The sequence below is a fragment of the Lithobates pipiens genome, unplaced genomic scaffold, assembly GCF_037356315.1.
Source record: "Lithobates pipiens isolate NorthernLeopardFrog02 unplaced genomic scaffold, aLitPip1_a1.2 Scaffold_1, whole genome shotgun sequence".
NCBI lineage: Eukaryota > Metazoa > Chordata > Amphibia > Anura > Ranidae > Lithobates > Lithobates pipiens.
In genome coordinates, this window is record NW_027507685.1 from 194,914,107 (window position 1) to 194,928,940 (window position 14,834).

Sequence of the window (14,834 nt, forward strand, 5' to 3'; positions counted from 1 at the left end):
GGCTCACAGGAATGGACTTTTATTTTTTATGAATATCTGTTTTATTTCCATATTGATTTTCATTATCACAATAATGACAGCGCAACATTTTGTTTATTCTATCTGCTGGTGTGTACAATATATGAGTGCAGCTGTTGGGTCATATATTTATATTCTTTGCATCACCGAGTGCAGAATTGTATCCTTTATACACATAACATTAATATAATATAACCTCACCGGCCACTTTATTAGGTATACCTTGCTAGTGCCGGGTTTGACCCCCTTTTTTTCTTTCAGAACTGCATAGATTCAACAAGGTGTTGGAAACATTCTTCAGAGATTTTGGTCCTTAGTGGCACGATAGCATCACACAGTTGCTACAGATTTGTCAGCTGCACATCCATGATGCCAATCTCCCATTCCACCACATCCCAAAGGTGCTCTATTGGATGGAGATCTGGTGACTGTGGAGGCCATTGGAGTACAGTGACCTCATTATCATGTTCAAGAAACCAGTGGTGAGATGATTGGAGCTTTGTGACATGGTGCATTATCCTGCTGGAAGGAGTCATCAGAAGATGGGTACACTGTAGTCATAAAGAGATGGACATGGTCAGTAACAACTCAGGTAGGACTTGGCGTTTAATCACTTCAGCCCCGGAAGGTTCACCCCCCATCCTGACCAGGCGATTTTTTACCTTACCCTACTTTAACTGACAATTGTGCAACGCTGTACCCAAATAAAATTGATGTAATTTTTCTCCATTAAATAGAGCTTTCTTTTAGTGGTATTACACCTCTGCTGTTTTTATTTTTTGCGCTATAAACAAAAAAGACAAACAATTGTCAAAAAAAAAAAAAAGTTTTACTTTCTGCTATAGAACATATCCAATTAAAAAAAATCTAATTTCTTCATCAATTTAGGCCAATATGTATTCTGCTATATATTTTTGGTAAAAAAAAAAAATCCCAATAAATGTATATTGATTGGTTTGTGCAAAAGTTATAGTGCCTACAAACTATCGGATATTTTTATGGAATTTTTTATTTTTTTTACTAGTAAAGGCAAAGATCAGCAATTTCTAGTGGGACTGCGACATTGCGGCGGACAAATCAGGCATTAACTGACACTTTTTAGGGACCGGTCACACCAATCCAGTGCTGAAAAATATGCACTGTTACTGTACTAATGACACTGGCAGGGAAGGGGTTAACATCATGGGGTGATCAAAGGGTTAAATGTGTCCCTAGGGCAGTGATGGCAAACCTTGGCACTCCAGATGTTTTGGAACTACATTTCCCATGATGCTCAGCTACACTGCAGAGGGCATGAGCATCATGGGAAATGTAGTTCCAAAACATCTGGGGTGCCAAGGTTCGCCATCACTGCCCTAGGGGGTGCTTACTAACTGTGGGGGAGGTTCTTTGACTGGGGGGAAGGCAGAGATTTGTGTTCCTGCTTAGAAACACAAGATCTGTTTTCCACTCTGGCAGAACAGCGATCTGCCTTGTTTACATAGGCAGACCACCACTCTGCCTCTCCTCAGAACGATCGGCGGATCCCAGCGGACATCGCTTTCGCTGGATCTGCCGATTGGCTTCCGTTGCATCCAATCGCAGTGGGAGCAGGTTGCTGGTGGCCTACGCACGCCCTAGACCCTGTGCATGGAATCACATATAGGTACGTGATTTCATGCAGGAGGGCCACCCAGCTGCAGTATATCTGCGTGCGGCAGTCTTAAAGTGGTTAAATGATGCTCAATGGGTACTAAGGGGCCCAAAGTGTGCCAAGAAAATATTCCTCCCCACCATTCCACCACCACCAGCCTGAACTGGTGATATAAGGCAGGATGGATCCATGGCTTTCATGTTGTTTACACCAAATTCTGACCTTTCCATCTGAATGTCGCAGCTGAAATCCAGACTCATCAGATCAGGCAAGGTTTTTCCAGGCTTCTGTTGTCCAATTTTGGGGAGCCTGTGTGAATTGTAGCCTCAGTTTCCTGTTCTTAGCTGACAGGAGTGGCACCCAGTGTGGAGTAGTGTGGTTTTCTGCTGCTGTAGCCCATCTGCTTCAAGGTTGGATGTGTTTTGCATTCAGAGATGGTATTCTGCATACCTTGGTTGTAACGCAGTCTGCTCATTCTCCTCTGACATCAACAAGGCATTTTCCTCCACAACGTCCGCTCACTGGATATTTTCTCTGTAAACCCTAGAGATGGTTGTGTGTGAAAATCCCAGTAAATCAGCAGTATTTGAAACACTCAGACCCGCCCGTCTGGCACCAACAACCATGCCACGTTCAAAGTCATTTAAATCCCCTTTCTTCCCCATTCTGATGCTTGGTTTGAACTTCAGCAAGTCGTTTTCACCACGTCTAGATGCCTAAATGCATTGAGTTGCTGCCATGTGATTGGCTGATTGGCAATTTGTGTTACCAAACAATTGAACAGGTGTACCTAATAAATTGTCTGGTGAGTGTGATCTGCACATAGTGTACAGTTCTGTAGGCAGCTGTATATAGCTCTATGGGCCCATTCACATGGCTGTGCAAAGCAGCATATAAAAAAAAAACAGTTACGTGGTAAGGCTGTACTTTTGGTGGTATTTTACGCTGTATGCAGGTAAATGTTTGTGCTGATATTTACCTTGGTAAAGTGGGTAGGCTTTTCACACCAGGCACAGATTTTTGCTTTAACCACTTTAGCTCCGGAAGATTTACCCCCCTTCATGACCAGGCCATTTGATGCTACTTTAACTGTTGATTGCGCGGTCATACAACACTGTACCCAAAAAAATTTTTTTTACACTAATAGAGCTTTTGGTGGTATTTGATCACCTCTGCATATTTTATTGTTTGTAAATACAAGCCAGTTATCAGCATTCCTTTCCTTATTCTGATAGTGTGAGGAAGGGAGAAGAGAGATGATAACTGACTTGTGTAAAAGGGACATCGGCACTAATAATCAGTGCAGTCCCGGCAGTGCCCACCAGTGCTGCCAATCAGTTCCCACCGTTGCTGCCAATCAGTGCCCAGCAGTGCTGCCATTTAGTGCCCACCAGTGCTGCCAGCAGTGCTGCCAATCAGTGGCCAGCAGTGCTGCCAATCAGTGCCCACCAGTGCTGCCAATCAATGCTGCCACCATTGCTGCCAATCAGTGCCCATCATTGCTGCCAATCAGTGCCCAGCAGTGCTGCCATTTAGTGCCCACCAATGCTGCCAATCAGTGGCCACCAGTGCTGCCAATCAGTGCCCATCATTGCTGCCAATCAGTGCCCACCAGTGCTGCCAATCAATGCTGCCATTCAGTGCCCACCATTGCTGCCAATCAGTGCCCATCATTGCTGCCAATCAGTGCCCAGCAGTGCTGCCATTTAGTGCCCACCAATGCTGCCAATCAATGCTGCCAATCAGTGCCCACCAATGCTGCCATTCAGTGCCCACTATTGCTGCCAATCAGTTCCCACCAATGCTGCCAATCAGTGCCCACAGTGAAGGAGAAACATTAGCTGTTTACAAAATTGTATAACAAATTATAAGAAATATATAATTATTTTCAAGATTTTCAGACCTTTTTTTTGTCTGTTTAGCGGAAAGAAAAAAAATGATAAAAATGTCATGTGTGTACAGTGTTGTATGAAAGCACAATTGTCATTCGAATTGTGACAGCGCCGAAATCTGAAAATTTGCCCGGGCAGGAAGGGGGTGACAGTGTCCGGTATTGAAGTGGTTCTAAAGGAAGAAACTTTTTTTTTAGTTTTGGATGGAGTGGAGAGGGATTAGAACCCCTGCCAGTTTGTATTGCTGTCTGAGTCCCACATCAGGGAGATCCCCCTCACTATCTGTCCTGATTACTATTATCATTGAAAGTAAATCCCAAATGTTGGGATGTCAGCAGAACAGATAGAGGGGAAATCTCCCAATGGGGACACTGGTTCTGGTGACAACCAGGGATCTCCTCTCACTTCCTGTTTTGTCTGTGGGACAGGAAATGAAGGGAAATATCCCCAATGGGACACAGATGGCAAAATATAAAAGCTGACAGAGGTTATAACCCTCCTTTACTCTATCAAACCTACAGAGGACTCTGTTCTATGATGTCGGGGTGTATGAGTGGGATGGAGGAATTATAGAACTGATATGGGGATCTCCCCGGGCACTCCGCTCCTCTCCATTCCTCCAGTGTGTGTACAGAGCGGTGTGAGATCTGAGACCCCCCCGTATGGACCGGATACAGCATGGTTGCCCAGGGACTGTCCTGTTGTCTGCTGTTAATAAAGTTTGTTGATGAAAAGAAGTCCGGATCCCGGAAGTTGTATAGGAGAGCCGCACATGGGAGGTGAGTGCTGTGTATTGTGATGTGTGCAGACCGTTTTCTCCTGTACTTCTCTTCTCCTCCGTAAATCTCTATGACTGGTGGAGAGTGAGGACAGGTCCGATCTGTGATATAGAGGGGTGTAGATGTGTGCAATTCCGGGACAGGGACAGGATCAGTGAGCACACAGACATACTGTACACACTGCACATGTGTGCTCAGGTTTGGGTGGAGGGGAGAGATTAGACCCTCTCATAGGATTTATATTGTGCTCCTTCTACTCCAACCCCCTCATCTCCTCCAACTTCCCCCACCCACTCCTAACTCCTCTCCTCTCCCAACAACCCCCTACCTACTCATTTCCCACATCCCTGCCCATCCTACTTTCCTCCCATTCCCAACTCTTCTCATTTCTCCACCCCTCCCATTCCCAAAACCTTTAACTTCCTTGTCCCTCCTACTCACCTCCCTAATCCACTCTTACTTTCCCACCCCCTACCACCCTACTCCTCCCACCCCCTACCACCCTACTCCTCCCACCCTACTCCTCCCACCCCCTACCACCCTACTCCTCCCACCCCCTACCACCCTACTCCTCCCACCCCCTACCACCCTACTCCTCCCACCCCCTACCACCCTACTCCTCCCACCCTCTACCACCCTACTCCTCCCACCCTCTACCACCCTACTCCTCCCACCCTCTACCACCCTACTCCTCCCACCCTCTACCACCCTACTCCTCCCACCCTCTACCACCCTACTCCTCCCACCCTCTACCACCCTACTCCTCCCACCCTCTACCACCCTACTCCTCCCACCCTCTACCACCCTACCCCTCCCACTCTCTACCACCCTACCCCTCCCACTCTCTACCACCCTACCCCTCCCACTCTCTACCACCCTACCCCTCCCACTCCCTACCACCCTACCCTCCCACTCTCTACTACCCTCCCACTCCTTACTACCTTCCTACTCCCTACCCCTCTCACCTACTTACTTCTGACTTCCCTGCTCATTCTGCTTCCCTCCCATTCCCAACCCCTCTCACTTCCTCACCCCTACTCACGTGCCATCCTACATCCCAAACCCTTAAACTTCCCACCCCTTCTACTCACCTCCTACTTCCCCACTCTCCTGCCCATCCCACTTCCCCACCCCTATTCCCCTCCCACTGTCCTGCTGCTCCTACTCCCCTCTCACTTCCCGCCCCTCCCCTCCCAATTGCCTCCTATTCCCCCATACCTACTCCCATTCCTTCCTCTGCCCCTACCACTACCCCTTCCATTCTCTGCCCCACCCAACCACTCCTCTCCCCTCCTATTCTCCCATTCCCATACTCAACCTTCTCCTCTCCCTCCACTTTCTTTCCTCTCCCTTTCCTCTTCCTCTCCCCTTCCTCTCTTCCTCTCCCCTTCCTCTCTTCCTCTCCCCTTCCTCTCTTCCCTCTCCCCTTCCTCTCTTCCTCTCTTCCTCTCCCCTTCCTCTCTTCCTCTCCCCTTCCTCTCCCTTTCCTCTCTTCCTCTCCCTTTCCTCTCTTCAACTCCCTCTCTCCCCTCCTTTCCCTTCTCTTCCTTTGCCTCCCTTTCCCCTCTCTCTCCTCTCCCATTCCACTCCCTCCATCCCCTCCCCTCCCTCCCTCTTTTCCACTCCCTCCCCTCCCTCCCTCTTTTCCACTTTGTTTCCCACACATCCTTCCTTCCCCCCTCCCCCTTCTTCCCCCCCCCCCTTCTTCCCCCCCCTTCTTCTCCCCCCCTTCTTCTCCCCCCCTTCTTCTCCCCCCCTTCTTCTCCCCCCCTTCTTCTCCCCCCCCCTTCTTCCCCCCCTTCTTCTCCCCCCTCCCTTCCCCCCCTCCCTTCCCCCCCTCCCTTCCCCCCCTCCCTTCTCCCCCTCCCTTCCCCCCCTCCCTTCCCCCTTCTTCCCCCCCCTTCTTCCCCCCTTCTCCCCCCCCCCCTTCTTCTCCCCCCCCTTCTTCTCCCCCCCCCTTCTTCTCCCCCCCCCCTTCTTCTCCCCCCCCCCCCTTCTTCTCCCCCCCCTTCTTCTCCCCCCCCCCCTTCTTCCCCCCCCCCTTCTTCTCCCCCCCCTTCTTCCCCCCCCCCCTTCTTCCCCCCCCCCCCCCTTCTTCCCCCCCCCTTCTTCCCCCCCCTTCTTCCCCCTCCCCCCTCTTCCCCCTCCCCCCCTTCTTCCCCTCCCCCCCTTCTTCCCCCCCCTTCTTCCCCCCCCCTTCTTCTTCCTTCCCCCCTCCCCCTCCCCTCCCCCTTCTTCTTCCTTCCCCCTCCCCCTCCCTCCCCCTTCTTCTTCCTTCCCCCCTCCCCCTCCCCTCCCCCTTCTTCTTCCTTCCCCCTCCCCTCCCCCTTCTTCTTCCTTCCTTCCCCCTCCCCCTTCTTCTTCCTTCCTTCCCCCCCTCCCCCCCTCCCCCCCTTCTTCCCCCCTTCCCCCTTCTTCCCCCCCTTCTTCCCCCCCCCTTCTTCTTCCTTCCCCCCTCCCCCTTCTTCTTCCTTCCCCCTCCCCTCGCCCCTTCTTCTTCCTTCCCCCTCCCCTCCCCCTTCTTCTTCCTTCCCCCTCCCCTCCCCCTTCTTCTTCCTTCCCCCTCCCCTCCCCCTTCTCTTCCTTCCCCCTCCCCTCCCCCTTCTTCTTCCTTCCCCCTCCCCTCCCCCTTCTTCTTCCTTCCCCCTCCCCTCCCCCTTCTTCTTCCTTCCCCCCCTCCCCCTTCTTCTTCCTTCCCCCCCTCCCCCTTCTTCTTCCTTCCCCCCCCCCTCCCCCTTCTTCTTCCTTCCCCCCCCTCCTCCCCCTTCTTCTTCCTTCCTTCCCCCCCCTCCTCCCCTTCTTCTTCCTTCCTTCCCCCCCCTCCCCCTTCTTCTTCCTTCCCCCCCCTCCCCCTTCTTCTTCCTTCCCCCCCCTCCCCCTTCTTCTTCCTTCCCCCCCTCCCCTTCTTCTTCCTTCCCCCCCCTCCCCCTTCTTCTTCCTTCCCCCCCCCCTCCCCCTTCTTCTTCCTTCCCCCCCCCTCCCCCTTCTTCTTCCCCCCCCCCTCCCCCTTCTTCTTCCTTCCCCCCCCCTCCCCCTTCTTCTTCCTTCCCCCCCCCCTCCCCCTTCTTCTTCCTTCCCCCCCTCCCCCTTCTTCTTCCTTCCCCCCCTCCCCCTTCTTCTTCCTTCCCCCCCTCCCCCTTCTTCTTCCTTCCCCCCCTCCCCCTTCTTCTTCCTTCCCCCCCTCCCCCTTCTTCTTCCTTCCCCCCCCCCCCCCTCCCCCTTCTTCTTCCTTCCCCCCCCCCTTCTTCTTCCTTCCCCCCCTCCCCCTTCTTCCCTTCCTTCCTTCCTCCCCGTCCCCCCTTCTCTTCCTACCCGTCCCCCCTTCTCTTCCTACCCGTCCCCCTTCTCTTCCTACCCGTCCCCCCTTCTCTTCCTACCCGTCCCCCTTCTCTTCCTACCTCTTCCTTCTCCTCCCCCCCCTTCCTTCTCCTTCCCCCCCCCCTTCCTTCTCCTTCCCCCCCCCCCTTCCTTCTCCTTCCCCCCCCCCCCTTCCTTCTCCTTCCCCCCCCCCTTCCTTCTCCTTCCCCCCCCCCTTCCTTCTCCTTCCCCCCCCCCTTCCTTCTCCTTCCCCCCCCCTTCCTTCTCCTTCCCCCCCTTCCTTCTCCTCCCCCCCCCTTCCTTCTCCTCCCCCCCACCTTCCTTCTCCTCCCCCCCCCCTTCCTTCTCCTCCCCCCCCCCCCCTTCCTTCTCCTCCCCCCCCCCTTCCTTCTCCTTCCCCCCCCCCCCCTTCCTTCTCCTCCCCCCCCCCCTTCCTTCTCCTCCCCCCCCCCTTCCTTCTCCTCCCCCCCCCCCCTTCCTTCTCCTTCCCCCCCCCCTTCCTTCTCCTTCCCCCCCCCTTCTCTTCTCCTCCCCCCCCCTTCCTTCTCCTCCCCCCCCCTTCCTTCTCCTCCCCCCCCCTTCCTTCTCCTCCCCCCCCCTTCCTTCCTCCCCCCCTTCCCTTCTCCTTCCCCCCCCCCCCCTTCCTTCTCCTTCCCCCCCCCTTCCTTCCTTCCTTCCCCCCCCTTCCTTCTCCTTCCCCCCCCTTCCTTCTCCTTCCCCCCTTCCTCCTCCCCCCTCCCCCTTCTTCTTCCCCCCTCCCCTTTCTTCTTCCTTCCCCCCCCTCCCCCTTCTTCTTCCTTCCCCCCCCTCCCCCTTCTTCTTCCTCCCCCCCCTCCCCCTTCTTCTTCCTTCCCCCCCTCCCCCTTCTTCTTCCTTCCCCCCCTCCCCCTTCTTCTTCCTTCCCCCCCCCCTCCCCCTTCTTCTTCCTTCCCCCCCCCTCCCCCTTCTTCTTCCTTCCCCCCCCCCTCCCCCTTCTTCTTCCTTCCCCCCCCCCTCCCCCTTCTTCTTCCTTTCCCCCCCCCCTCCCCCTTCTTCTTCCTTCCCCCCCCCCTCCCCCTTCTTCTTCCTTCCCCCCCCCCCCCTCCCCCTTCTTCTTCCTTCCCCCCCCCCTCCCCCTTCTTCTTCCTTCCCCCCCCCCTCCCCCCTTCTTCTTCCTTCCCCCCCCCCCCTCCCCCTTCTTCTTCCTTCCCCCCCCCTCCCCCTTCTTCTTCCTTCCCCCCCCTCCCCCTTCTTCTTCCTTCCCCCCCTCCCCCTTCTTCTTCCTTCCCCCCCTCCCCCTTCTTCTTCCTCCCCCCCTCCCCCTTCTTCTTCCTTCCCCCCCCCCTCCCCCTTCTTCTTCCTTCCCCCCCCCTTCTTCTTCCTTCCCCCCCCTCCCCCTTCTTCTTCCTTCCCCCCCCCCCCTCCCCCTTCTTCTTCCTTCCCCCCCCCTCCCCCTTCTTCTTCCTTCCTTCCCCCCTCCCCCTTCTTCTTCCTTCCTTCCCCCCCCCTCCCCCTTCTTCTTCCTTCCTCCCCCTTCTTCTTCCTCCCCCCCCCCTTCTTCTTCCTTCCCCCCCCTTCTTCTTCCTTCCCCCCTCCCCCTTCTTCTTCCTTCCCCCCCCTCCCCCTTCTTCTTCCTTCCCCCCCTCCCCCCTTCTTCTTCCTTCCCCCCCCTCCCCCTTCTTCTTCCTTCCCCCCCCTCCCCTTCTTCCTTCCCCCCCCTCCCCCTTCTTCCCTTCCTCCCCCTTCTTCCTTCCTCCCCGTCCCCCCTTCTCTTCCTACCCGTCCCCCCTTCTCTTCCTACCCGTCCCCCCTTCTCTTCCTACCCGTCCCCCCTTCTCTTCCTACCCGTCCCCCCTTCTCTTCCTACCTCTTCCTTCTCCTCCCCCCCTTCCTTCTCCTTCCCCCCCCTTCCTTCTCCTTCCCCCCCTTCCTTCTCCCCTTCCTTCTCCTTCCCCCCCCTTCCTTCTCCTTCCCCCCTTCCTTCCCCCCTTCCTTCTCCTTCCCCCCTTCCTTCCCCCCTTCCTTCTCCTTCCCCTCTTCCTTCCCCCCTTCCTTCTCCTTCCCCCCTTCCTTCTCCTTCCCCCCTTCCTTCTCCTTCCCCCCTTCCTTCTCCTTCCCCCCTTCCTTCTCCTTCTCCTTCCCCCCTTCCTTCTCCTTCTCCTTCCCCCCTTCCTTCTCCTTCTCCCTTCCTTCTCCCTTCCCCCTTCCTTCTCCCTTCCCCCTTCCTTCTCCCTTCCCCCTTCCTTCTCCCTTCCCCCTTCCTTCTCCCTTCCCCCTTCCTTCCTCTTCCTTCCTTCCTTCCTTCCTCTTCCTTCCTTCCTCTTCCTTCCTTCCTTCCTTCCTTCCTTCCTTCCTTCCTTCCTTCCTTCCTCTTCCTTCCTTCCTTCCTCTTCCTTCCTTCCTTCCTCTTCCTTCCTTCCTTCCTTCCTCTTCCTTCCTTCCTTCCTTCCTCTTCCTTCCTTCCTTCCTTCCTCTTCCTTCCTTCCTTCCTTCCCCTTCCTTCTCTTCCTTCCCCCCTTATTCCTGCTCCCCTGCCTCTGCTCCCCTTTCCTTTCCTCCCCTTTCCTTTCCTCCCCTCCCTTTCCTCCATCCTTTCGCTCCCTTTCCTCCTTCCTTCCTTCCTTCCTTCCTTCCCCCAACCTCCTTATCCCTCTCTCCCGTGATAGTCTTTTTATTACTGTCCACATCATTGTTAGAGAGATTCTCCTCACTTCCTGTCCTTGTGACCCAAGAGGAAGTAAAGGGAAGTTGCTTCAACAGAGATACAGACTGCGGCATAAACCTTGCAGCAGTCCTGTGGTTGTCCTTGTGGTGGCAGCACTGTCAGGAGACAGGACACAGAGGAATTTTCCTCATTTAGCACAGTTGCAGTATTTGCTGGTTTCGATCGGTAGTGCACTGACTGACCAGACTTCATGACTGGAATCTCTGCTGAATTATTCTGCATTTTGTAGGTTTATTTACACGGTATTGAAAACATCTGGAAGCTGTGTCACCGCCTGAAGAAAATGACCAAAGAGCAGAAAGAAACGAAAAGTAAACCGAAGAAGGTGAAAAAGCCCAAAAAAGCAACGGAGTCAGTGTGAGTAGAAGATGGCACTTAACTGCCTTATAAATTACATTTTAGGGCTTTTTCACAGTGCGGGAATGTGTATGAAATCAAACGGTTTCCCGCACCGCAGATGCCTGGTGGTGCTGTTAATTCCTAATGGCACCCCCACACATCCACCAATTACATGCGCGTTTGCGCCCACTAAAACGGATAGTACCGCACTGCCATGGATTTTTATGGAGCGCGATTTAAAAATCATGCCAGAACCTTTTTTGCTTGTTTCATGAGCATAGAGCAGCCTATTAAAAAAACTCAACACATGGGAACATGAAACCAAAAAGCGCATGCGTTCAGATGCACCTCCTTGTATGAATGAGCCCTCAGATTGTTGTGCCCAAGGATTCTAAAGGGTGTCGAAAAACATGTATGAATATCATGTGACGCTCGCTCGCTCGCTCACTCTCTCTCTCTCTCTCGCTCACTCTCACTCTCTCTCACTCTCATCATCTTCTCATAATGCAATTCTGGGTGCCATAACCGTCAATTGGCAGACGCCAAAGCTGTTGTCCAGGCAGAGAGTCTTTTAGCTCTGTGTAAGCTCAAAATGCCATGGAGCGTCCCACTAAGGGCTTGTATATTTTGCTGTAGGGTAGGACAGTACAGTGATTTGCCCACTGACAAAGAAATGATCAGTCTATAATTTTAATGGTCGGTTTATTTGTAACAGTGAGAGACAGAATAACAACAAAAATATCCATAAAAACGCATTTTAATAAAAGAAATAAGTATTTGACCCCCTTTGCAAAACATGACTTTTGTTGGCAATCACAGAGGTCAGACGTTTCTTGTAGTTGGCCGCCAGGTTTCCACACATTTCAGGAGGGATTTTGTCCCACTACTCTTTGCAGATCCAAGAGGTGAGATCTTGCATGGAGCCCCAGACCGAGGGAGATTGACATTTATTTTATGTTTCTTCCATTTGCATACAGTCGCACCAACTGTTGTCGCCCTCTCACCAAGCTGACTGGCGATGGTCTTGTAGCACCTTCCAGCCTTGTATAGGTCTACAATCTTGTCCATGACCTCCTTGGACAGCCCTTTGCTCTTGGCCATGGTGGAGACATTGGAATCCGATTGCTTCTGTAGACAGGTGTCTTTTAGACAGATAACAAGCTGAGATTAGGAGCATTCCCTTTAAGAGTGCTCCTAATCTCAGCTAGTTACCTGTATAGAAGACACCTGGGAGCTTTCTGATTGATAGGGGATCAAATACTTATTTTACTCATTAAAATGCGAATCAAGTTATAACTTTTTGGAAATGCGATTTTTCTGGATATTTTTGTTGTTATTCTCTCACTGTTAAAATAAACCTACCATTAAAATTATAGACTGATCATTTTTGTCAGTGGGCAAACATATGAAATCAGCAGGAGATCAAATATTTTTCCCCCCTCTGTATAAGCAGTGGGGAGGGGGCAGTTAAAGTGATATTAAAGGCTTGTTTTTTTAGCTGACCTATGCAGTGATTTTGTCCCTCGCCAGCACTCCTGGCCCTTCTCCTGCCAAGTTCCCCACAGCAAGCAGCTTGCTATGGTAGCTCCCGAGCTGCTGCTCTGCATGTCAATTCACACACAGGCGTGGCTCGACTCTCTCTCTCTCTCTCCCTCTCCCTCTCCCTCTCCCTCTCCCTCTCCCTCTCCCTCTCCCTCTCCCTCTCCCTCTCCCTCTCCCTCTCCCTCTCCCTCTCCCTCTCCCTCTCCCTCTCCCTCTCCCTCTCCCTCTCCCTCTCCCTCTCCCTCTCCCTCTCCCTCTCCCTCTTCCCTCTCCCTCCCCTCCCCCTCCCCCTCCCCCTCCCCCTCCCCCTCCCCCCTCCCCCTCCCCCTCCCCTCCCTCTCCCTCTCCCTCTCCCTCTCCCTCTCTCTCCCCCTCTCTCTCTCTCTCCCCCTCTCTCTCTCTCTCCCCCTCTCTCTCCTGTTTTTGGCTCAGTATAAAGAGAAGGGTAAGTGGGACTTTAAATGAAGCACATATAAATATGTGCCTCCATTCCTAAATCGGGTAAGTTAAAAAGATTTTTTTATACTAATATATATATATATATATATAAAATCTCTATCAATGTGATACAATTCATATGCATATAAAATGATATAGCAGCACATTCCAGTTGTCAATGTGTAACATATTGATCTCTGTAACAGAAAATGAACAGAAATAGCAATAAATATGTGGTATGCATAGAGTAGCAATATGTAAAGAACATGGTTGCATCCAACAATGCTCAATGCGTTTCGTGGTAAATCCACTTCCTCAGGAGCGGATGCATCCACATGTCTGCAAAAAATAAGCAGCAGTATAATCTGGCTTTGACTAAAAAAACAAAAAAAATACAATAGAAGGGTTAAATGAAGGAGAAAAAGGATGTTTGGTTCTAATTACTCACATGGGACCTGGAGTACGAGCACATACGATACTGCGAAACAAGGGCCGCTATGGTTGTAGTCTGCACCGGGAGCTGAGGTAGTAAAACCAAGCACGGGGCGACCGCTCACAAACCATTCCCAAAAATAGAGGTCGCCATGTAGTGTTGAGTGGTGGCAGGAAGTGATAAATCCAAGGGGATCTGTGAAATTAGTAAATAAAGAATGTCTCTCAGAAAAATGAGTAGTACTCAACGTAAGTGTAAACCAGTATCCATTGGAGGGTGTGAGATGGTAGAAAGAAGTAAGAAAGCAAGAACACAGGAGTGTTGCCATGAGTCATGGACAAATAAAGGTAAGACTAGTGTGCAGGGTGTTGCATGGCCAATCGTACAGTGCTTTGAAAAGTATTCATACCCCTTGAAATTTTCCACATTTTGTCATGTTGCAACCAAAAATGTAAATTCATTTTATTGGGATTTTATGTGATAAACCAACACAAAGTGGCACATAATTGTGAAGTGGAAGGAAAATGATAAATGGTTTTCCATTTTGTTTTTACAAATAAATATGTGAAAATATTGTGGTGTGCATTTGTATGGTGCCCCCCGAGTCAATAGTTTGTAGAACCCCCTTTCACTGCAATTACAGCTGCAAGTCTGTCTCTACCAGCTTTACACATCTAGAGAGTGACCTTTTTGCCCATTCTTCTTTGCAAAATATCTCAAGCTCAAGCTCTGTCAGATTGAATGGAGAGCGTCTATGAACAGCAATTTTCAAGTCTTGCCACAGATTCTCGATTGGATTTAGGTCTGGACTTTGACTGGGCCATTCTAACACGTGAAAATGCTTTGATCTAAACCATTCCATTGTAGCTCTGGCTGCATATTTAGGGTCATTGTCCGGCTGTAGGGTGAACCTCCCCCCACACCTAGGCGTTTTGTTTTCAGGCAGAAAGTCGCTTGATTTTTGCCTGAGAATTGACCGCTTCCCCTTGGGTTTGGGGAAAAAAAAACACAAACTGATCCCTTCTTGTGGCAGCTCTTAATGGCGGCCCTGTAGCAATCTCTGATACTGCAAGAAAACGCCAAAGCTTTGTCCCGGACTGTAACAGGACCCAGATGATGCCACAGAAATGATACACCTTATACCTGAAAGCAGCTGCTTTTTATTTTTTATGTAATAGTCACTTTTTGTATTTGAAACATTTTGTGTATCTGGGAAATATTGTAATTTTTTATTATTGCTACTTTTTTGCAGGGGTGAAAGGAAAAGCCTGGAAGTGGCACCCGGAGCCGAGAGCTATGTTGCTGGAGAAATTGCAGGCAGCTTATTCTCCAAGAAATCTACACAGAGTTCCACAGCCCTGTCCTCCCTCTTCGATACCAAGGTCTCCACTGTACAGCCCCTATATGTTCCTGTTGTGCTGGTGAGTTGTCACAAAGTTTACTGATCATCGGACACAAAAACTTTTATTGAAATATATCTTCTCAATAACCACAAAGTACAGTGAGGGAAAAAATTATTTGATCCCCTGCTGATTTTGTATATTTGCCCACTGACAAAGAAATGATCAGTCTATAATTTTAATGGTCGGTTTATTATAACAGTGAGAGACAGAATAACAACAAAAATATCCAGAAAACACATTTCAAAAAAGTTATAAATTGATTTGCATTTTAATGAGTGAAAGAATAAGTATTTGACCCCTTCCCAAAACATGACTAAGTGTTTGGTGGCAAAACC

The 14,834-nt window shown here is 51.4% G+C and overlaps 1 protein-coding gene across 1 annotated transcript in view; it reads left to right on the forward strand.

Moving 5' to 3' along the window:
• Positions 1-4,188: 4,188 nt before the first annotated feature.
• Positions 4,189-14,834, forward strand: part of RBM34 (RNA binding motif protein 34) — a gene marked incomplete in the record, with an annotated part of 52,606 nt that continues 41,960 nt past the window's right edge. The window contains 3 exon segments of the mRNA XM_077479574.1: positions 4,189-4,322; positions 10,574-10,701; positions 14,349-14,517. Coding sequence (XP_077335700.1) covers positions 10,628-10,701; positions 14,349-14,517 — 243 coding nt within the window.